Here is a 23763-nt window from a genome sequence, read left to right as displayed (position 1 = left end):
ACAAACTCAACAGAGTCAAGCCCCGAATAACTAGGGGCCAAAATCACAGACAGGAATCCAGGGTAAATACAAGCCATAATCATCCACTGAGGCCCCCTTTCACAGGATGAGCGTCAGAGTAACAGATACGAAACACCCTCTTCCCCCACCCCCCACCCCCGCAAAGAAGGGACACTAAGTCTTACACACGTTCCTTGCACTTCCTCCCACCCAGTAAGTGGATTAGGGCCAGTTGTAAGAAGACTTTCTGGGGATAAGGACCCCTCCCCATGGATAAGGACCAGGGTTACGGACACACGATCCGAGGATAGAGACCCCAGTCATACGTTCTCCCTCCTCCCCCACTCAAGAATAAGGACCAGAGCCACCAAACACTTCCCCGTGGATAGGTAAGTACCAAAGTCACACAGGAGAGCAGACAGCACACTTCCTATAGATAAAAACCAAAGTCGCAGACACTCGCCTCCCACGGATAAAGTTCGGCGTCGCAGACACACTAAGCCACAGTAACCCACTCCCATCCGTCCCTCCCTTCCCCCAACCCGCGTGCACCCATCCTGTGTCCCAATCGCGCACGCGCCTCTGCTCTCAAAAGGAGAAAAACAAAAAACAACAACAAAAAAAGACACCCCCTCCCGAGCACAGACCGTGTGAGCATCGGGGGTTCTGCACGAAAACCCAAACCTGCCGCCCGCAGTTCGCCCTCGCGCCTCCTCTACGCGTTCCCCCCCCCCACCCCCGCCCCCGGTCCCTTACCTCCGCCCCCACGACCAGCGTCGACGCTCACCTTCTCGGCCCGGGCTGTCAAGGGAGGGCTCCCGGACATCACCTCGGCCCGCCGCCACCTCCTCCAACTCTCCCAGCTCAGCCGGAGCCGGTCCGCGCAACGACCCAGTCCGAGGCTGAATGCGGAAGGGCGGAGGACTGGGGAGGGAAGGAGCGCCCAGGCGCGCTGCCCTCCCCGGGCAACTCACTGCCGCCTACTCCCAGCCGGCCGCGATCACCAGCACAAAATGGCGACGACGAGAAGGGAGCCGGCGCTTCGACCACCATCCACCTACTAAGGGAGCGCGCTCTGGCCGGCCCCGTCTATTGGTCGCCGTCCTTCGTGGGCCAGCCCTGGCCTGCTCTGATTGGCAAGCGCATGCCACCACCCCGCTCCCCGTGCGAACGCCCGCAAGTCGAGAAAAAGAGTAGCTATTGGCCAATCCGGCGAGGCCCGCTTTTTAGAAGCTCGGCTTCCTAGGAAGATGAAAGACCAGCGGAAGCTCCGCCCCTCTCGCCAAAGGGCACGGGAACTCTCCTCGAGATTGGTTGGGGACTGCATCCACCCAAGTGTCACCGTTTTCTTCTCGTCAAGAAAATAAGCAGCCTTTTCGGCCAGAAATTCCACAGCCTGACCGAGAAGATAGGAAGCTGGTTGCTCCCGTGAGGCCATGACAGAGGGAGGGAAAGAGGACGTTTGAAAACAAAATCCCAACTCGGGACCTATTTAGTGCGGCGGGGGCGGAGCGACAATTCTCGCGCTCAGGCCCAACTGCAGCTGCGCAGAGTCACATTTCCGTCCCCGCCCCCGCGAGCCTGCAGAACGAGCTGTCATGGCGGCCGGGGTGTTAGGTTTGTGCGCTCGCCGCCTTTTAGCAGCAGCGGCGACGCGAGGGCTCCCGGCTGCCCGTGTTCGCTGGGAGTCCGGCTCCTCCAGGGCTGTGATCGCCCCGTCCGCTCTGGTGGGAAAGCGGCCGCCGGAACCGACTATACGCTTGCAGGAGGACCCAGATCCGGAGGACGAAAACCTCTATGAGAAGGTGAGAGGGAGGGGAAACGGGACGCCGCAAGGGTCAATCGGGGACCTGCGGACGGGGCGCCGTAGAGGACGTACTTAGTCGGCTGAGGATTGCGCAGCTGGCAAAATCCTCAAAGATTTGGGAGTTCTTTCTAGCTCCTTTTCCTCCTTTGTCCCCTGATAACCTTCGGTTCAGGGCCAGAGGCGAGACTGACCTTATTTTCCAGACAGATATCAAACCTGAAATGAGCAGTATACCATAACAGCAATAATATTAAACACTGATACGGTCCTTGCTCAGGTGTTCGAAACACTTTATAATATTAACTTATTTAATCCTCAAAACAGCCCTATTTCGAGGTAGGTACTATTAATATACCCATTCTGCAGATGAGGAAACTGAAGCATGAAGGTGTTAAGTGACTCCTCCAAGCTCACTTAACTGAATGTGTGGCAGAATCAGGTCTGCTGTGCTATCCTGTTAGCAGAGACTGAAATCAGAATGCCTGAGTTGGAATACAGGCCCTGATAGTTACTTACATATGTGACCTTGGGCGAGTAGCTTAACCCCTTGGTGCTTCAGTTTCTTTGAAAGATGGGGAAAGTATTAGGACACTTTCTAAAAAATAAAATATTACACCTGCCTCGTGTAATTAAATGAGTCAGAGTGCTCAGAACAGCAATTGGCACTTATTAAGTACTCACCATTAGAAGCTGTTAATTATTCTTGCCACTTTCCACCTTACCAGGATATTGTGCAGTTTGTGCTTGTGAAAAGGCCTGGCACGTGATAGATGCTTCATCAATACTAACCTTTGGTTGAGGAGCTTGGCTCTGTAGGATGCTTATTCATTTATATATTAATTCTGTAAATATGTATTGAAGGCCTGCTGTGTGCCAGGCTAAGTTCAGGGTGCTAGGGATTCAGCCACATGGGAGTTAGATAAAGCCCTTGCTTTCACAGAGCATACATGATAGCAGAGAACAGGGAAAATAAATGTATAGAATATTAGAAAACAGTGATATAGAGGAATTCCTGTCGTGGCTCAGTGGTTAACGAATCCGACTAGGAACCATGAGGGTGCAGGTTCGATCCTTGGCCTTACTCAGTGGGTTAAGGATCCGGTGTTGCTGTGGGCTGTGGTGTAGGTCGAAGACGTGGCTCGGATCCCAAGTTGCTGTGGCTGTGGTGTAGACCAGCAGCTACAGCTCTGATTGGACCCCTAGCCTGGGAGCCTCCACATGCCGTGGGAGCGGCCCTAGAAAAGGCAAAAAGATAAAAAAGAAAAAAAACCCAGTGATATAAAGTATGCAATCAATAATATAAGATAATGTGATCAGAGGATTTGGGGGCTATACTGCTTTGGCAAACAAGTAAATGCTAGAAAGACTGTTAAGCAAGATAAGTGAATGGATAGTGACTTGGGGTAGGGAGTTATTTTATTAGTTTGAGCCATAGGAAATTGCCAATATTCAATAATTTTTGACCTGTTAAAAATGTCAGTTTGCTCTAGCTCAACTTAATAGACAAGGTGACTAGGAAATGCCTCCTGAGGGGAGCGATGATGAAGCCAAAACCTTGATTGAGGAGGCAGATCCAGCCACAGCTAGGTCGGCGGGAAAAGCTTTCCCAGCAGAGGAAAGAGCAAGTGCAAAGGCCCTGTGGTGGGAAGGAGCTTGACAAATCCTAAGAATAGAGAGGAATTTAGGAAGGGAGGGAGGAGCTTGGTCCAAGGTGAAATTGGAGATCGGGTTATACTGCTTTGTGGAGTGGCAGGAAGCCTTCATTGACCTCTTCTTCTCTTTGCCTCAGAACCCAGATTCCCACGGTTATGACAAGGACCCCATTGTGGACCTCTGGAACATGCGGGTCGTCTTCTTCTTTGGCTTCTCCATCGTCTTGGTCCTTGGCAGCACCTTTGTGGCTTATCTGCCTGACTACAGGTGCATGGGGTGTCCAAGAGAGTGGGGTGGGTGGGGGCAGAGGCAGGGGTGGAGCTTTAAAGAGACTGTCAGGAATCCTGTCCCTGTGCAGCAATGGGAGCTAAGATGGGGATTGGTGTCCATGGAGGCTCCCTCAAGTCTACCCCCACGCTGCTGCCTCCAGGATGCAGGAGTGGGCCCGCCGGGAAGCTGAGAGGCTCGTGAAATACCGAGAGGCCAACGGCCTCCCCCTCATGGAATCCAACTGCTTCGACCCCAACAAGATCCAGCTGCCGGAGGATGAGGACTGACCTGGGGCCGAGAGAGGCTTAAGAAGCACCTCTTTCTTTATCTCCTGTCTGCCATTCTGCCCTTCTCTCAGAGCACCTAATTAAAGGGACTGAAAATGTGCCTGGCTGGTGTTGCTTTTGTTGTGAGGGGGCTGTGGGAGTGGGGGTGTCAGGCTTTAAAAGCTTTTTCTAGGTATGCAGGTTAGCTGTTGCCATGTGACAAACACCCTAAAACTTAGTGGCTTAAAACAATAATTTGGTATTATCTTTCATGGTCCAGTGGTTGACTGGGCTCAACTAGGTGGTCCTTCTTGGGGTCTTGCGTGGTTGCAGTCAGATGGTGGCTGGGCCCAGAGTCATCTGGAGGCTCAGCTGGGCTGGACATCCAGGATGGCTTCTTTACTTCCATGTCTGGTACTTCAGTCTGCTATGTGGCCTCTCCCTCCAGCAGAATAGCCTGGGCTTTGTATATGGTGGTTAAGCGCTCCTTTGAATGGAGGTGTAGCACGTAGGAAGAAACTGATGGCAGCCGTCTTTAGAATAAAGCTACCACACCGAAACCTCCTATGTTGGAAGAAGGGCCAGGGTGGCCAGGGATTGAGGGTGGCGGCTGAGAGCAGGGCTCTTCTTTTGCTGAGGATGAGTGCTTGTCTCCATCCCTGCCTTCTTCTCTTGGCTTTGGGCTTCCTTCCTTCTTTCCTCCCTCCCTCCTTTCTTCCTTTTCCCAGGCTAGGGATCAGTCAGAGCTATAGCCGCCGGCTCATGCCACAGCCACAGCCATGCCAGATCCGAGCCACGTCTGCAACCTACACCACAGCTCACGGCAACACCGGATCCTTAACCCACTGAGCAAGGCCAGGGATTGAACCCGCATCCTCATGGATACTAGTTGGGTTCATTACTGTTGAGCCACAATGGGAACTCCTCTTTTTTTTCTTTTTGGCCACCCCACAGCATATGAAGTTCCTGGGCCAGGGTTGCAACCTAAGCCATAGCTGCGGCAACGCCGGATCCTTAACCCACTGTGCTGGGCCAGGGGTCAAACCTGCATCCCAGTGCTCCCAAGACACCAATCATCCCTTTCTGCCACAGTGGGAACTCCTCAGCTTTGGGGTTTCTGCCTCTGCCTCATGCCTTGGTGAGTCTGGATGACTCTTCCCTTCTGCTCCCATCTGGGTGGTCTCTAACTCAGGATACACATGTCTCTGTGTGCATGTGTATCTGTTTCACTGCCCGCTTATCCCTTGCCCTGACTTTCTGTGTCTCTCTTCCGAGCAGAAGTCTCTCCCTGCCCCCCCATCCCCAACATTATTTTTCTCTGGCTATTGGCTATCTCCTTGCATCGTGGGCTTATTCTCAGGCTCTCTCTGTCTCTGTCCATCTCCCTGGATCTGGCAGATGGAGTTGGAGACTTGCTTTGGCTCTTTGTTTCTTTCCAGCAAGTCTCTCCTAGATCCCTGTTAATTCTGGGCATCTGGGTTCCCCTTCTTGCCCCTGGCATCTCTGCCTTCTCCTCGCCGGCCCCCTTCCACAGCTCACACTTTCAGATTCCCGCATCACATGCGTGTTGCTACCCTCTCTGCATGTCCCTGCTTGGGGCATCGGAGAGGGCAGGGGCCGCCCAGTCACTGGCTGCCAGAACATCTGGCCTGATGGACCCACCACTGCAGGCAATGCCCCTATACATCAGGAAGAGCCCTCGCTTGTATGTAGCTAAGGTGGGAGTGATACACCTTCCTGGGACTGAGCCGTGGAAGGAAGCCCTGAGTGCTTCCTTGTGGGGCCAGTCTCCCAACTCAAGGACAGCTTCAAAACAGAGAATGCTAACATATAAAGGAAGCACTTTCCGCCCTCCAGCCTGCACTTACTGGGACTCTGGAAGTGAAAGGGGCACGTTATCCCAACCGCCAAGTACCTGAATATATTGGGGGAGTACCCCCCATAATAAACCTCACCCTGTTGCAGCATTAACCACCATGGACCCAGAGAACACGTCCCCCCTGCTGGCCCCCACCAGGATGCCAGCTCCAGGAGGGCAGTTCTTCAGGTATGTCTGTTCACTTAGAGCAGGGATTGGCACAGTATGTGTCTGAAAAACATTGGTATTATTCCCTCCGTTGTAGATGCCATCCCTTACCCCTCCAATGCCCTTCGGCTTTTTTCTTTTTTTCGTTGTCTTTTTTTTTTTTTTAAGGCCACACCTGCAGCATATGGAGGTTTCCAGGCTAGGGATGCAATTGGAGCTGTAGCTGCTGGCATATACCACAGCCACAGCAACTCTGGGTCCTTAACCCACTGAGCGAGGGCAAGGATCAAACCCAAGTCCTCATGGATACTAGTCAGGTTTGTTACCGCTGAGCCATGATGGGAACTCCCACCTCTTTTTTTTTTTTTTTTCTTTTTGTCTTTTTAGGGCCACACCCGCGGCATATGGAGGTTCCCAGGCTAGGGGTCGAATCGGAGCTACAGCTGCTGGCCTACACCACAGCCACAGCAACTTCGGATCCGAGCCACGTGTGTGACCTACACCACAGCTCACGGCAACACCGGATCCGCAACCCACTGAGCGAGGCCAGGAATCGAACCCACAACCTCATGGTTCCTAGTCAGATTCGTTTCCACTGTGCCAAAATGGGAACTCCCGCCTTTCCTTTTCTTAAACCGTTGAATTAACAGTATTAGGGCTCACAGTGTTTGTGGGTTGGATCCACGTTGTTATGCAACCAGTAGTTTGCCCATTCTCATTGCTGTATTCTCTTCCTTTGTACAAATAGACCACACTTTATTTATCCCAATGTTGATGGGCATTTGGGTAGTTTTCTATTTGGGGCTATCAAGAATAATTCTGTGGGGAGTTCCTGTTGTGGCCCAGTGCATTAAGAACCTGACATAGTGTCTGTGAGGATGTAGGTTTGTTCCTTGGCCTTGCTTAGTGGTTAAGGATCTGGCATTGCTGCAAGCTGCGGGGTAGGTCACAGATGCGGCTCGGATCCCATGTTGCTGTGGCTGTGGTGTAGGCCAGCAGCTGCAGCTCTGATTCGACCCCTAGCCCTGAACTTCCATATGCCGTGGGTGCAGGCCTCAAAAGAAAAAAATAATTCTGTGAACATTCTTATATACATTTTTTTGGGGGGGCCATACCCATGGCATGCAGAACTTTCTGGGCCAGGTAGCAAACCTTTGCTACTCCAGTAACAGAGCCACAGTGGTGACAACATCGGATCCTTAACCCACTGAGCTAAAAGGGAATTCCTCTTGTATATATTTTGATGGATATATGCACACATTTTTCTTGGGCATATAGCTAAGAATGGAATTAATAAGTCACGAGGGTAGGCATAAGATCAGCTTTGTAAGCGTTCCCATCATGGTGCAGCGGAAATGAATCTGACTAGGAACCATGAGGTTGCAGAGTTGATCCCTGGCCTTGCTCAGTGGGTTAAGGATCCGGTGTTGCCCTGAGCTGTGGTGTAGGTCACAGACTCGGCTCGGATCTGGCATGACTGTGGCTGTGGTGTAGACCAGCGGCTGCAGCTCTGATTGGACCCCTAACCTGGGAACCTCCATATGCTGTGGGTGCGGGCCTGAAAAGACAAAAGGAAAAAAAAAAAAGACAAAAAAAAAATGATCAGTTTTGTAAATCATGCCAGTTCTCCAATCTACACTTGCCCAGTGGTGACTGTCACCTGCTCACCGTCACTCAGCACTCCCCATCTTTCTCCCTGTAGCCATTCTGGTGAGTGACTGACCTTTTAAGGGCCATGTCGGGATGACGAAGTGGAAGTTGAGTGCCTACTGTGTGCCAAGCCCTGACAGTGTGCCAGACATGACAGATACCAGGATCCTTGTCCTCAGGAATTTCCCAGGGTGGGGGTGGAGGCTAGTGTGAACGGTCAGAGACCTTGAACTAAATGTTTTCACTCTACTCTTTGGCCCCAAGGATATCTGAGCCTTCCTATTTGGGGCCCAGCTTTGCTCCAGCAACGTAACAGATACAAACCCCCTTCACCCTTCAGGCTAAGACAATATGGATTATGTGCAAAGCCCAATGAACAAGGCAGTCATGTTCCTGTGGCAGACACTGTCAGTTCCCTGCTTGTGTCCCTGCGAAATGCGTTCACCGGTCCCCAGAACTCGGCTGTGGGAACAAGTTCCAATTGCCCGCAGCGCTAAGTCGCTGCATTGTCTCATTTCCGCAGGTCCTGTCCCCACTGCTCTACAGGTGCTTCCTGGCATTGTATCCTTGATAAACTACTTGACTTCAATCCTTGTCTCAGGGTTGGCTTGAAGTATAGATGTCAGGTAGTGTATATATATATATATATATATATATATATATATATATATATATATATTCTTTTTCATGTTCTTTTTCCATTATGGTTTATTACAGGATATTGAATATAGTTCCCTGGGCTACACAATAAGACCTTGTTGTTAGAAGGAGTTTAGGGAGTTCCCATGGTGAGGCAGTGGAAACGAGCCCAACTAGTATCCATATGAGGATGCAGGTTCGATCCCTGACCTTGCTCTGTAGGTCAGGGATCCGGCATTGCTCTGAGCTGTGGTGTGGGTTGCAGACAAGGCTCGGCTCTGGCATCGATGAGGCTGTGGAGTAGGCTGGCAGCTGCAGCTCTGATTCGACCCGTAGTCTGACCCACAGTCTGTGATGGGAACTTCCATATGCTGTGAGTGCGGCCCTAAAAAGCCAAAAAAAAAAAAAAAAAAAAAGACAAAAAAAAGGAGTTTAGATTTTTCATACTATATAAAGCTGACCAGAAACTTACTGAAAACCCAGCTTGGCAAAGTCCATCCCAGACAACTCTGAACTGTCCAAGGGGACTGCTCACAGTTTTACTTCTGAATTACCCAGGGAATAAAAACAAAATATCTTTCCAGATTCACAATGACTGTTACTGATAGACATAGCGCTGCAGAATAAACTGACAACAGTTAAAATGTGAACTTAAAATGTGTTGAGGGGAGTTCCTGTTGTGGCTCAGTGGGTTAAGAATCCGACTAGCATCCATGAGGATGCAGTTCAGTCCCTGGCCTCGCTCAGTGGGTTAAGGATCCAGCATTGCCACAACCTGTGGCTAAGTCACAGACACGGCTTGGATCCCACGTGGCTGTGGCTGTGTAGGCCGGTGGCTGCAGCTCTGATGTGACCCCTAGTCTGGGGACTTCCATATGCTGCAGGTGCGGCCCTAAAAAGAAGAAGATAAAATGTGTAGGAAAAGGGCACAGCAGGTTAAGGATCTGGCATTGTCACTGTAGCAGCTTGGGTTGCTGCTGTGGTGCAGGTTCGATCCCTGGCCCCGAAGACATGGCCAAAAAAAAAAAAAATAAAAGACTTGAGGGAAAACTGATAGAAAGATCCAATACTCTCAACCAAACGTGAATCCACAAATTTTGATCCTGACATATTAGACTTGGTGAAAACTGGTCACAAATCAATCTCAGAATGCCAAGAGCTAGTCACTCAACAAATATTGAGTGCCTACTGGGTGCTAGGCACTATTATAGGCAGTGTGGCTACGAGGAACAAAAGATTCAAAACTTCCTGCCCTTGTGGAGTTTTATTCTAGCAGAGGGAGACAGACAATAAACAACGTAATAAATTACATTATATTGGTATATGTGGAGGTGATGAGTATGCATTAAATTAAAAATAAAAGGTTGGGGAGTTCCTGTTGTGACTCAGTGGGTTAAGGACCCAGCATTGTCTCTGTGAGGATATGGGTTCAATCCCTGGCCTCGCTCAGTGCGTTAACGATCTGGCGTTGCTGCAAGGTTCAGCATAGGTTGCAGATGTGGCTTGGGTCCAGTGTTGCTGTGGCTGTGGCGTAGGCTGGCAGCTGCAGTTCTTATTTGGTCCCTAGCCCGGGAATTTTCATATGCCACAGGTGCAGCCATATAAAGAAAAAAAAAGGCAGGGGGAAGGCTAAATTAGGAGTTTGAGATTAACAGATACACATTACTATACATGAAATAACAAAGACCTACTGTAAAACACAGGGAACTATATTCAATATCTTGTAATAACCTATAATGAAAAAGAATCTGAAAAAGAATCTAATTTTTTTACCAAATCACTTTTCTGTACACTATAAATCAACTAGACGTCAATAAAAAAATAATTGAAAAATAATGGTTACTGTCATGGCTCAGCGTTTAACGAATCCGACTAGCATCCATGGGGACGCGGGTTCGATCCCCGGCCTTGCTCAGTGGGTTAAGGATCCGGCGTTGCCGTGAACTGTGATGTAGGTCCCAGATGCAGCTAGGATCTGGCATTGCTGTGGCTGTGGGGTAGGTTGGCACCTGTAGCTCCGATTCGACCCCTAGCCTGAGAACCTCCCTATGCTGCGGGTGCAGCCCTAAAAAGCCAAAAAGAAAAAAAAAAAAAAATATATATATATATACATGGCAGGAAGAGGGATCAGGAGTGAAGGAGGGGAGTAGATTGTATCTGCATAGGGAGGCAGCTTAGGCCTTGTGGAGAGGTGATTTTTTTTTTTTTTAGAAAAAAATGTGAAGAAAGTGAGTAATGAGCTACAGACGCAAGAGCATTTCTAGCAGAGGGAACACCCAGTACAGTCCCTGAAGCAAGAGCGTGCCTGAGTGTTCAAGGAGAAGCCTGTGGCCAAGGACATATCTGGGGCAAAACTATTATTGCTCAAATATGACACAGTTAAGAGAATTGATGCATGGATCTCATCATCACTGTAAAGATGAACCCTTTTGAGAGCTCCTGTTCTCGTATCTGGCAGAGAGCCTATTGCTTTTCTGTGCTTCCTCTGGCATAGATCCTAACACTAGACAGACCTTGTGGTCGTTGGTGGTTTGAACCCCACTTACATCTTGAGGTTCATAGAGATACGCTGTCGCCAAGTTTGGTTGTAAATATAATCCGTGGGTTTTGAGATTTGCTATCTACTTGCTCTCTTTTTATATAGGGATTTGGTTTTTACCACCACTCCATCTTCTATAGCATCCTCAAGGAACTAGAAATTTTAGTCAATAAATAAATCAGGAGTTCCCATTGTGGGGCAGAGATTAACGAATCCGACTAGGAACCATGAGGTTTCGGGTTCAATCCCTGGACTTGCTCAGAGGTTTAAGGATCCAGCGTTGCCGTGAGCTGTGGTGTAGGTTGAAGACGTGGCTCGGATCTGGCGTTGCTGTGGCTCTGGCGAAGGCCGGCGGCTACAGCTCTGATGCGACCCCTAGCCTGGGAACCTCCATATGCTGTGGGTGCAGCCCTGGAAAAGACCAAAAAAAAAAAAAAAAAAAAAAAAAAATCAGCCAATTCTCATTTTGAAAAAAAAGAAAAAGATGGAAGTTCCCCTTGTGGCTCAGTGGAAACGAATCCAACTAGTAACCATGAGGTTGTGGGTTTGATCCCTGGACTCTCTCAGTGGGTTAAGGATCCGGTATTGCCATGAGCTGTGGTATAGGTCGCAGATGTGGCTCGGATCTGGCATTGCTGTGGCTGTGGTGTAGGCTGGCAGCTGTAGCTCCAATTCAACACCTAGCCTGGGAACTTCCATATGCTGCCGGTGTGGCACTAGAAAGGACAAAAAAGACCAAAAAAAAAAAAAAAAAAAGAGACAGTCATAGCGGTTAAGGGCATGGATTCTAGAGCCAAACTGCCTGGGTTCAAATCACAGCCCCCTCCACACCAAACATGTGACCTTAAGTTCCCATTTTCCTCCTCTGTCAACTGGGGCTAATGACAGTAACTACCTCCTAAGGATTCTGAGAGTCCTTACAACCCTACCTGACACAGATCAGGTATTTGTAAATATTGGTTGAATGAATCAATCCTCATTCACCTTAAATGAAAATTTTGGTTTTTTAGTGAGTGCCCTAAAAAATGAAAGTGTGGTAACCATGGTTCCAGGAGATGTTCAGACTGTGGACTTGGAATGGAAGGTGGTTTGGGAGCCCTGGCAGGCCCTACGGAGAAGGTTAGGGTCTAGTGTTGAAAGCTGTGTTTCCAGGAGTTCCCGTCATAGCGCATCGGAAATGAATCTGACTAGGAACTATGAGGTTTCAGGTTCGATCCCTGGCCTCGCTCAGTGGGTTAAGGATTTGGTGTTGCCGGGAGCTGTGATGTAGGTCGCAGATGTGGCTCGGATCTGGCATTGCTGTGGCTGTGGCGAAGGCCAATGGCTACAGCTCCGATTCAACCCCTAGCCTGGGAACCTCCATGTGCCATGGGTGTGGCCCTAAAAATACAAAAGACAAAAAAAAAAAAAAGAAAAGAAAAAAAGAAAAGAAAGAAAGAAAGAAAAATTACTTAGGTCAGTGAAGTTACCTTAGCAGTTGTTAGAAAAGCTGCAGGATTCTTGGAGTCAATTGTCTAAAGGTAGAAGGGCTAAAAAAAAAAATCTGGTGTTGTCATGAACTGTGGTGTAGGTTGAAGATTTGGCTTAGATCCCGTGTGTCTGTGGCTGTGGTGTAGGCCAGCAGGTGTAGCTCTGATTCGACCCCTAGCCTGGCAACCCAGGCCCTAAAAAGCAAAAAAATAAAAAAATAAATAAAGGTAGAGGGGGTCTGGGGAACACTGCCAGGGTTAGAATGAGGATCCAGGGTCTTGGCTGGAATTTAGGATAAGAGCCATGAGGTGCCAATTAGAGGTACACCTTTGGGGGTCCGTAAATGCTATAGCCTTTTCTTTTTATTCTCTTTCCAACTACCTCACCTCCTTCAAAAGTCTTTGTGTGTTTTTTTGTTTGTCTTTTGTATTTTTAGGGCCATATGCTCCCATAGCACATGGAGGTCCCCAGGCTAGGGGTCCAATCGGAGCTGTAGCCACCAGCCTACACCACAGCCACAGTAATGCAGGATCCGAGCTGCGTCTGCAACCTACACCACAGCAACGCCGGATCCTTCACCCACTGAGCAAGGCCAGGGATCAAACCCACAACCTCATGATTCCTAGTCGGATTCGTTAACCACTGCGCCATGACGGGAACTCCAAGTCTTTGTTAAATATCAGCTTCTCAAAGATTCCCCTTATTTAAAAGCATAATCCCCCTTACTATTCATTCTCTGTATTTGTGACATTTTCTTCAATTTTTGTTTTTGTGCTTGTTTTTTTAGTTTTTTCCTGCCACAGCACACAAAACTGCATCAGGTGTGTTGTCCTTGTAATTGAGGCAATTAAACAAAAATAAACTAGGTTGTTATTTTAATGAGGAAGAGGGAGAAGCAGGGGGAATCCAGGGAGAGAGAAAGGAGGAGGAGAAGGGGGGGAAATGGAGGAAATCTTCAAAAACCCTAAACCCACCAAGATGAGGCAGGAATGGTAGTTTGGGGCCAGATCCCACAGGGCTCTGAATGTCACACTGAGGTTTGGCGAGTGGTGTGTGTGTGTGGTGTGTGTGTGTTTGAACAAATTCCATCCAAATGAGAAACATTCTCTGCACACAGTTTCCAGCCTCTGCTTCTGCCAAGATTCTAAAGTCATAACAACCTCAGAGCCACTATTTTTCTCACCTGGAATCCACTTTCTCCCTTTTCCAGAAAATTCCACTCGTCCTACAAACGTGGCTTCTTGGGGAGGGGGGAAGATTTCATTCATTTTGAAAAAACAAGCTTAGAGGGGTTATTTAGGATCTGACCCTAAAAAAAGCACCCCCCCCCTTGGCCGTGCCCATGGCACGTGGAAGTTTCCAGGCCAGTGATCCAACCCATGCCACAGGAGGGACCCAAGCTACTGCAGTGACAATGCCGGATCCTTAACCTACTGAACCACAAGAGAACTTCTGGAAAAAGGCTTTTTAAAAATTTTTATTTTTTCGCTTTTTAGGGTCACACCTGTGGCATATGGAGGTTCTCGGGCTAGGGGTCTAATCAGAGCTACAGCCGCCAGCCTACACCAGAGCCACAGTCACGCAGGATCCCAGTGGGATCTGCAACCTACACCACTGTTCACGGCAACGCCGGATCCTTAACCCACTGAGCGAAGCCAGGGATCAAACCCACAACCTCATGGTTCCTAGTCGGATTCATTAACCACTGAGCCACGACAGGAACTCAACAGCATTCCTAAACTTTACACCTTTGCCTCACAATTTCGATCATTGGTGTTAAAGTTTATATATTTTTTTACATTTTGTAGCCAATAACAAAGTGTTGTAGTTATGATTATTTTTACTACAGTTTTTTGTTTGTTTGTTTGTCTTTTTGCCTTTTCTAGGGCCGCTTCCCACGGCATATGGAGGTTCCCAGGCTAGGGGTCTAATCGGAGCTGTAGCCGCCAGCCTACACCGGAGCCACAGCAACGCGGGATCCGAGCCGAGTCTGCAACCTACACCACAGCTGACGGCAACACCGGATCCTTCACCCACTGAGCAAGGCCAGGGACCGAACCCGCAACCTCATGGTTCCTAGTCAGATTCGTTAACCACTGCACCACGACGAGAACTCCTACAGTTGTTTTTACCTTTTAGAGTTCTAAAGGAATTATGGCTCACCATTACCATACTACAAAATCTTACAGAAAACACAATTACAGAAATCTTAAATATATTTTTAAAAAATCAGACATGTACACAGGCAAGTAAAATTTCCCATGCCAGGATTCAACTCCGGCAGTCTTAAAGAAACCCAATACCTAAGCACCAAAGCAGCAGCACGCTGAGTTAATTTGTGTTTTGGAGCCACCCCAGGTTTTTGTTTTTCTAGACTGCGGCTGCGCAGACACTCTGGCCCTCTGCGCTCCAAACCGCCTGGGAAACCAACACTCCCCCACGGTCTTCCTTCCCCAGTGGAGACGGGGCTCCAAACCAGATACCTTAAAAGGACCAGCAGAGGGAAGCTGGGAAGGCCACAGAGACCCTCTGCAGGCCCGCCAGTCTCCAAGTCAATAGAGGTCTGGGAAGAGGCGGAGCCAGTCGTGACAGATCAGCGGGCCACAGACAGCCCTTGGGTTAATCAGCTGTTCATCACCGCAGCTTTGCCACCTTTAAAGGGTGGGCTCTCCAACTGAAAGGGCAGCGGGGGGCCAATTAAGAGCTCTTGCTCCTGCGCGCAGAGGGTGCCGAGCGAGCCAGGGTGGGGCGTGGGGGGCGGGGGGTGCTGACGGACAAGCCAGCCAGTCAGTGAGTGCAGTCTTGGGACCCCAGGCTCTTCTGCGAGCAAGGGGTGGGAGCGAGGACTTGATTGATAGCCATTCCAACCAGTGACAATGTCTGAGCCACAGGGGTGGGTGGGTGGGGGTGTGTCTTGCTTTGACGGATACGTTTATCATCCAATAACCATGTCTGCTTGAGCTCGGGGCGGGGCGATTGGGTGCAAAACAGGCAGGGGCTTGTCCTTGACTGACCCTTGTTTTGCTTAATAAGGAAACCCAAATTCCGCAAGCAGCTCCTCTTTTTCTGTTTTGAAAAAGGCTATGATACTTTAAAAAGTTGGAAAATCACAGCTTTGGAGCAATTTAGCTTTCTCATGCGGGGCAGAAATGATGGCCTCCCTGCGCCCGTGGTAAAAAAAGCAGCCCTTAGAAGAGGTGATCTTAGGGGTGGGGAGTGGAAATGGAAGTGACTCTCTGAAGCCGCTGAACGGCATTTAGCCTAGAGTTGGAATTTGAGTTGAATTTTAGGGCTGGAGAGACTGTGATGGGTCTGATGGAGGGTCTCTGGTGTGAGCGATGGGAGTTTCTGGGGATGATGATGGGGGCCTGTGGGAATCACTAATAGATGGTTAGTGGCTGAGGTCAGTCTGGGTGACTCAGGTAGATGGCCAGAGTAAGGGCCTGGTCTCTGATGAGGCCAGCTGGAATTAAGTGGCAGATGGAGCCTGAGCTGGCAAGATCACCGCTTTTGCGCCTTGGACATGGCAACACATTCGCCATCTGACACTGGGTATGAAGTAGACTACACCCTATGTTTCTGCTGCAGTCTGTTTTCCATCTGACAGTTGCTCCCTACCATCAGCAGATATCTGATTTTTTGTGTTTTTTTTTAACTCAGTGAATTTTATTACATTTATAGTTGTACAACAATCATTATAACCCAATTTTATAGATTTCCATCCCAACCTCCCCAGCCCAGACCATCCTCACACACACCCCCCCAAGCTGTCTCCTTTGGAAACCATAAGTTTTTCAAAGTCTGTGAGTCAGGATCTGTTCTCCAAAGAAGTTCATTGTGTCCTTTTTTTAGATTCCACATGTAAGTGATAGCATAGGATGTTGGCGTCTCACTGACTGACTTCACTCAGCATAATTTCTAGATCCATCATGTTTCTGCAAATGCCATTATTTCTTTCCTTTCAATGGCTGAGTAATATTCCATTGTGTATATGTATCTCATCTTCTTGATCCACTCCTCTGTCGATGGACATTTAGGTTGTTTCCATGTCTTGGCTATTGTATATAGTGCTGCAATGAACATTGAAGTACATATATCTTTTCGGGTCATGGTTTTCTCTGGATAGATGCCCAGGAGTAGGGTGGCTGGATCAGCAGATATCTGAGTGTTGTTGAACATTGAACAGCCTCCTCAAACACGGACTCAAGGGACTTCCTATTGTGGGTTCAGAACCTGACTAATATCCATGAGGACGCAGGTTTGATCCCTGGCTTTGCTCAATGGGTTAAGGATCTGGCATGTCTGTGAGCTGTGGTGTAGGCTGCAGATGCAGCTCAGATGCCACATTGCTGTGGCTGTGGCATAGGCCAGCGGCTGCAGCTCCGATTCAACCCCGAACCTGGGAACCTCCATATGCCGCAAGTGTGGCCCTAAAAAGCAAAAAAAAAAAAAAAAAAAAAAAAAAAAAAAAGTAAATTTTATACAAATGCCCTCTGTCCTCTTGCACCTGACCCTGCAGCTGATAAAGGTCTGGGTGCAAACAGGAGATGATTGAATAAAAGTGAAGTTATAGGCCCTGGGATGGGACACATGGATTTCATGGCTATGGAAGGAGTGTACTTGGAGAAGGAACACCTTCGTCCCTGAGAGGTGCCAGATAGGGAGACAGTTAATGCCCTTTGTCTCCTAGATTGAGCACTCGAGCCTGGCAGAACATCGTATGGTTTCCCAGAGTCAAGCAGACCACTGGCAATGTGACCTGCTGCCAGGTTTGTCGTGACTTCCCGGGGATGACAAAAACAGAAGAAAAACTCCATGTTCCCGTTGTGGCTCATCGGAGTAAGAACCTGACATAGTGTCCAAGAGGATGTGGGTTCGATCCCTGGCCTCATTCTGTGGGTTAAGGATCCAGTGTTGCCATGAGCCGCGGCACAGATGCTGTTCAGACCCCAAGGTGCTGTGGCTGTGGCTGTGGCAGCTGCAGCTTTGATTCGACCCCTAGCCTGGAAACTTCCGTATGCCACAGTGGCCCTAAAAAGAAAAAGGAAAAAAAAAAAAAAAAAAAAAAAAAAAACAAACCAGAAAAACTCATGTGAAGGTGGCCAGTCCTAAACTGTTCTGCTCTGCCTGAGGCCATCGACGGCCCCCCGCCCCCCGAACACAGATTTCTCTCATAGCAATCACATAGGCCAGCATGACCTTGTTTAGATCTGACTGATACAAATTCATCTGCTTCTCCCAACACCCGAGTCGTCTCGGATCATGTCACATTTAGTACTTGGGCTACAAGCAGTGGGTGATACCAGCTATGAGACTTAACCAAACCAATGTCATGGTGTTCCCAATTAAGTCTAACAAATTCTTTCTTTCTTTTTTTTTTTTTTTTTTTTTTTTTTTGTCTTTTTAGAGTCACACCCAAGGCATATGGAGGTTCCCAGGCTAGGGGTCGAATTGGAGCTGCAGCTGCCCACCTATGCCAAAGCCACAGCAACGCTGGATCCTTAACCCACTGAGCGAGGCCAGAGATCAAACCTGAGTGCTCATGAATACGAGTCACAATGGGAACTCCTTTCTGTTTGTTTTTTTTTTTTATTATTATTATTGCTTTTTAGGGCAGCACCTGTGGCATCTGCAAGTTCCCAGGCTGGGGTCGAATCAGAGCTACAGCTGCCAGCCTACGCCACAGCCGCAGCAACTTGGGATCTGAGCTGAGTCTGCGACCTACACCACAGCTCATGGCAACACTGGATCCTTAACCCACTGAACGAGGCCAGGGGTCGAACCCACAACCTCATGGATCCTAGTCGGGTTTGTTAACCACTAAGCCAAGAAGAGAAGTCCAATGCCTTTCTGTTTATTCTTGATTCTTGGTGGGCTGTATGCTTCTAGAAATTTATCCATTTTTTTCAGGTTATCCCAATTTGTTGGCATAAAACTGTTCATATAGATCCTTATTATTTTTTTTCTGAGTCATCCATTGTAATGTCTCCCCTTTCATTTCTAGCTTTATGTATTTGAGTCTTCTCACTCTCTCTTTTTTTTTTTAGTCAGGCTAGCTAGGGGTTTGTTGATTCCCCTCCCCCCAAATACACTCTTATTTTTGTTGACTTTTCTACTGTGTTTCTATTCTTTTTTTTTTTTTTTTAATGGCTGCATCCATGGCATGTGGATGTTTCTGGGCCAGGGACTGAAACTGAGCTGCAGCTTCTGCAAAGGACACAGCTGTGGCAACGCCAGATCCTTTAACCCACTGGGTGGGGCTGGGGATTGACCCTGCGCCTCTGCAACCACCCAAACCACTGCAGTCAGATTTTTAACCCACTGTGCTATAGCGGGAACTCCACTGTGTTTCTATTCTTTATTTATTTCTACTCTGATCTTTATTTTTTTTGTCTTTTTTTTTTTTTTTTGTCTTTTTGCCTTTTCTAGGGCCGCTCCCTGGGCATATGGAGGTTCCCAGGCTAGGGATCGAATCAGAGCTGTTGCTGCCAGCCTACACCACAGCCACAGCAACTCGGCATCTGAGCCACGTCTGTGACCTACACCACAGCTCAGGGCAATACCGGATCCTTAACCCACTGAGCAAGGGCAGGGATCGAACCCGCAACCCCATGGTTCCTAGTCGGATTCTTTAACCACTGAGCCACGACGGGAACTCCTCTCCTCTGATCTTATTTTCTTCCTTCTGCTAACTTTGGGCTTAGTTTATCTTTTTTCCCCCTAGTTCCTTGAGGTAGAAAGTTAGGTTGTTTATTTGAGATCTTTTTATTTTTTATTGTATTTTATTTATTTTTTGTCTTTTTGCTATTTCTTGGGCCGCTCCCGCGGCATATGGAGGTTCCCAGGCTAGGGGTCGAATCGGAGCTGTAGCCACAGGCCTACGCCAGAGCCACAGCAACACCAGATCCGAGCCGCATCCGAAACCTACACCACAGCTCATGGCAATGCTGGATCCTTAACCCACTGAGCAAGGCCAGGGATTGAACCCGCACCCTCATGGTTCCTAGTTGGATTCATTAACCACTGAGCCATGGCGGGAACTCCCATATCAACATTCCTCATGGGATTTAAACAAGACTTAGAGTCTCATAATGTAATATTCAAAGTGTCCAGTATACAATCCAAAATTATCCAGCATACAAAGAACAATGAAATGTTTGATTCAAATGGGGAATGACAATCAACAGGTGCCAAGAATGAGATAATGCAGATGTTGGAATTAGCTGCCAAGCACTTTAAAAGAGCTATTATAAAAATGATTGAATGAGCAATCATGAAAATTCTCAAAACAAATATTAAAATGGAAAGAATTGGGATAGACGTGTTCCCGTTGTGGCACAGAGGAAACAAATCCGACTAGGAACCATGAGGTTGCAAGTTCGATCCCTGGCCTTGCTCAGTGGGTTACGGATCTGGCGTTGCCGTGAGCTGTGGTGTAGGTTGCAGACTCGGTTCAGATCTGGCATGGCTGTGGCTGTGGCATAGGTCACAGATGGGGCTTGGATCCTGCGTTACTGTGGCTGTGGTGTAGGCTGGCAGCTGCAGCTCTGACTGGACCTCTAGCCTGGGAACCTCCATATGCCGTGGGTGCAGCCCTAAAAAGCAAAAAAAAAAAAAAAAAAAAAAAAAGAATTGGAATAGAAAAAAGACATAAAAATTAACTAAATAGAAATTTTAGATTTGAAAAGTAAAATAACGACCACAACAAGAAAAAAACCCACTGGGTGGATTCAATAGCAAAAGAGATAACAGAGAAAAGAGCCAGTGAACTTAAGTGAGATCAATAAAAGTTATCCAACCTGAATAATAGATAAAAGTATTGAAAAAAATTAACAGAACTTCAGGGACCTATGGAACAATAGCAAAAAGTCTAATATTCAAGTAATTGGAGGAATATGAGGCAGAAAAAATATTTGAATAATGCCCCCCATAAACTTCCCAAGTTAGGTAAAAGACATAAGCCTTCAGATTCAAGAGCAAACCCCAAAGAGGATAAACCCGAAGAAATCCATATCCAGACACATTATCATCAAAATTGCTGAGAACTAAAGGCAAAATTGATAATCTTGAAATCGGTCACAGAAAAATGACTCATTACTCATAGGGGAACAATGATTTCAACAACAGATTTCTCATCAGAAACCACGAAGGCCAGAAGGAAATGGCACAACATTTTAAAACCACTAAAAGGCTAAAAGAGAAATATCCCCCGGTGGCAATAGTCCGCAGGAGTTGAAGGTGAAAGGAAGATATTCGCATATGAAGGAAAACTAAGAGAATTCATAGCCAGCACCCCTGCTCTAAAAAAATTGCTGAAGGTAGTTCTGCAGACAAGAAAAAGGATACATGAAGGAAACTTGGAACACCAGCAATGTAGGAAGAACCACAGAAATGGTAAGTATCTTGGTAAATATAACAGACTAATAGAACTATTAAAGTTCTTTAAAACATGCTTGATGGTTGAAAGCAAAAAATTTAACTTTCAATGAATTTTCAATGTATATGGATGTAGTATATAATACACTTAGAACATGAAGGAGGAAGGGTAAAGGGCTCTCTACGGTAGTAAGCTTTATACATTTCAAATATAAAATATTGATTCTGAATAGACCATGAGGGAGTTCCCACTGTGGTGCGGCAGGTTAAGGATCTGGTGTTGTCTCTGTGGCGGTGTGGGTTCAGCCTTGTGCAGTGGGTTAAGGATCTGGTGTTGCTGTGGCTGTGAGCGTAGGTTGCAGAGGCAGCTTGGATCTGGTGTTGCTGTGGCTGTGAGCGTAAGGGGGTAGCTGTATCTCTGATTGGGCCCCTAGCCTGGGAACTTCCATATGTCACGCAGGTGTGGCCCTAAAAAGACAAAAAAAAAATGTTGGTTCTTTTAAAAGATAAACTTCTGGAGTTCCCATTGTGACTCAGTGGGTTAAGAACCTGACATAGTGTCAGTAACGATTCAGGTTTGATCCCTGCCCTCGCTCAGTGGGTTAAGGATCCAGTGTTGCCACAAGCTATGGTATAGGTCACAGATGTGGCTTGAATCTGATGTTCCTGTGGCTGTGGCACAGGCCGGCAGCTGCAGCTCCAATTCAGTCCCTAGCCTGGGAATGTCCATATGCCGCAGGTGTGGCTTTAAAAAGAAAAAAATAAACTTCTGGCAAGACTGACAAAGAATAAAGAGAAGACACAAATAACCTGTGTAAGGAGGGGAAAGAGACATTACTACAAACCTCACAGACAGTATTTAAAAAATAATAAGGAAATACTATGAACAATTCTACACAGATAAATTTGAAAACTTTTATGAATATGGGCTGTTCCTTGAAATCCATAAACCACCAAACCTCATCAAGAATAAATAGATAACCTGAGTAGCTTCATAATGAAAAAGAAATCTCCAGATCCCAAATGTCTTCACTGGTGAATTTTGCTATATATTTAAAGAATAAAATAACAATAAATGACACTATCTTTTCCGAGAATAGAAGAGGAGGGACACTTTTCTAATTCGTTTTCTGAGGCCAATATCACCCTGATATCAACACCACACAAAGACAGTAGAAATAAAGAAAACCAGAGACCAATATCCTTGATGAACATAGATGCAAAAATCCTCAACAAAATTTTCTTTTGTTTTTATTGCTTTTTAGGGCCGTACCCGCACAGCATATGGAAGTTCCCAGGCTAGGGGTCAAATCGGAGCTGCAGCCACTGGCCTACGCCACAGGCACAGCAACGCAGGACCTGAGCCACGTCTGTGACCTGCACCACGGCTCACGACAACACTGGATTGTTAACCCGCTAAGCGACGCCAGGAATTGAACCCGAGTTCTCATGGACACTAGTCGGTTTGTTACCACTGAGCCATGAAGGGAAGTCCTCAACAAAATTTTAGAAGGCTGAATCCAGTTAACATATAAAAGGAATAATATGCTACCACTAGGGGGGGTTACCCCAAGAATGCAAAAATCTATCACATTATATAGAACAAAAACAATGTGATCATATCAACAAATGCAGAAAGAAGTTTGATGAAATACATTAATAATAATAATAATAATAATAATAAAATTCTTAGCAAACTAGACTAGAGGAGAACTTCCTCAACCTGAGAAAGGGCATCTGCAAAAAATTCTACAGGTGACATCATATTTAATGAAGAAAGTCTGCATGCTTTTCTCCTAAGATTGGGAACAAGGCAATGATATCCACTCTTACTATGCAGACTTAGTGTAATAAGGCAAGAAAAAGAAATAAAAATTCATATTAGAAAGAACAAAATAAAACCATCTACCCACAGAAGATATAATTAAATATCCAAGGAATCCCAGAGAAGCTATAGATACTCTTAGAACTACTCAGTTAATTTAGCAAAGTCATCAAAGTCAACCTACAATCATCAATCATACTTTCATAAATGAGCAATGAACAATTGGAAACAAAAATCATTTTAAAATAATGATATCATTGACAATAGCTCCAGAACATGAAATACTTGGATATAAATCTAACAAAGCACGTACAAGATCTGCATGCTGAAAACTACATAATGCGGATGAAAGACATCAAAGAAGACAAATAATTGGAAAGACATACCATGTTCATAGATTGGAAGACTCAAAATAGTAAAGATGTCAGTTCTCTCCAAACTGTCCTCCAGATTTAGAGCAATTCCAATTAAAATTGCCACAGGATTTTTTTGTAGATATAGTCAAGCTGATTCTAAAATGTATATGGGAGACCAAAGGAACTAAAAGAGCTAAAGGATTTTGAAAAAAAAAAACAAAGTTGGAGAACTCACACTACCCAATTTTAAGGCTAATTTGACAGAAATCAGATATGTGATTGCCTGGGGATGGAGGCAGACATACAGAAGGACCAAAGGAAAAGATTACAAAGGGAAAGAGGGAAAGTTGGAATAGTGGATAGATCCACTACCTTACTTGTGATGTTAGTTTCATTAATGTATAAATGTCAAACTTATCGAACTGTATACTTCAAATATGTACAGCTTAATTATAACTCAATGAGGCTTTTTTTTTTTTTTTTTTAGGGATGCACCCACTGGCATATGGAGGTTCCCAGGCTAGAGGTCGAATCGGAGCTGTAGCTGCCGACCTACGCCACAGCCACAGCCACAGCCACACCAGATCTGAGCCGCACCTGCCACCTACACCACAGCTCATGGCAACACCAGATCCTTAACCCACTGAGCGAGGCCAGGGATTGAACCTGCAACCTCATGGTTACTAGCTGGAATTGTTTCCACTGTGGCACAATGGGAACTCCTCAATGAGGTTATTTTTTATTTTATTTTTGTCTTTTTGTCTTTATTTAGGGCTGCACCCACAGCATATGAAGGTTCCCAGCCTAGGGGTCGATTCAGAGCTGTAGCCGCTGGCCTAGACCACAGCCACAGCAACACCAGATCTGAGCCGCATCTGCAACCTAC

The 23763-nt window shown here is 46.9% G+C and overlaps 2 protein-coding genes across 32 annotated transcripts in view; one reads left to right on the top strand and one right to left on the bottom strand.

Moving 5' to 3' along the window:
- Positions 1–1062, bottom strand: part of RBM10 (RNA binding motif protein 10) — a 29676-nt gene extending 28614 nt beyond the window's left edge. For 16 of the 30 annotated variants that reach the window (XM_021080368.2, XM_085007708.1, XM_021080369.2 and 13 more), the window contains exon 1: positions 788–1062. Coding sequence is in view for 8 of the 30 variants with exons in the window: in XM_021080362.2 (XP_020936021.2) it covers positions 757–826 (70 nt within the window). In the remaining 22 variants the exon portion in view is untranslated. Of the gene's footprint in view, positions 1–756 lie in introns of all 30 variants that reach the window. The other 14 variants (XM_021080362.2, XM_021080364.2, XM_021080363.2 and 11 more) reach the window with 1 other exon arrangement.
- Positions 1063–1585: 523 nt separating this feature from the next.
- On the top strand, positions 1586–4117 carry NDUFB11 (NADH:ubiquinone oxidoreductase subunit B11). Of its 2 annotated transcripts, none has more exons than XM_003135056.5 (3): positions 1586–1805; positions 3597–3727; positions 3891–4117. In XM_003135056.5, exons 1-3 carry the CDS (start codon positions 1599–1601, stop codon positions 4015–4017), a joined length of 465 nt encoding a protein of 154 aa, XP_003135104.1. In that variant the 5' UTR covers positions 1586–1598; the 3' UTR covers positions 4018–4117. The 2 variants fall into 2 exon arrangements, with proteins under 2 accessions (XP_003135104.1, XP_084863975.1); XM_085007849.1 differs by having other exon boundaries at positions 3819–4117.
- Positions 4118–23763: the final 19646 nt, after the last annotated feature.

This window comes from Sus scrofa, chromosome X, assembly GCF_054392235.1.
Source record: "Sus scrofa isolate SSC_HxYL_T2T_F1_AM1 chromosome X, Sscrofa_HxYL_maternal_Yorkshire_Landrace_v2.0, whole genome shotgun sequence".
Lineage (NCBI taxonomy): Eukaryota > Metazoa > Chordata > Mammalia > Artiodactyla > Suidae > Sus > Sus scrofa.
Note: the sequence above shows the minus strand (reverse complement) of the source record. Positions and strands in the feature narration are given on the sequence as shown.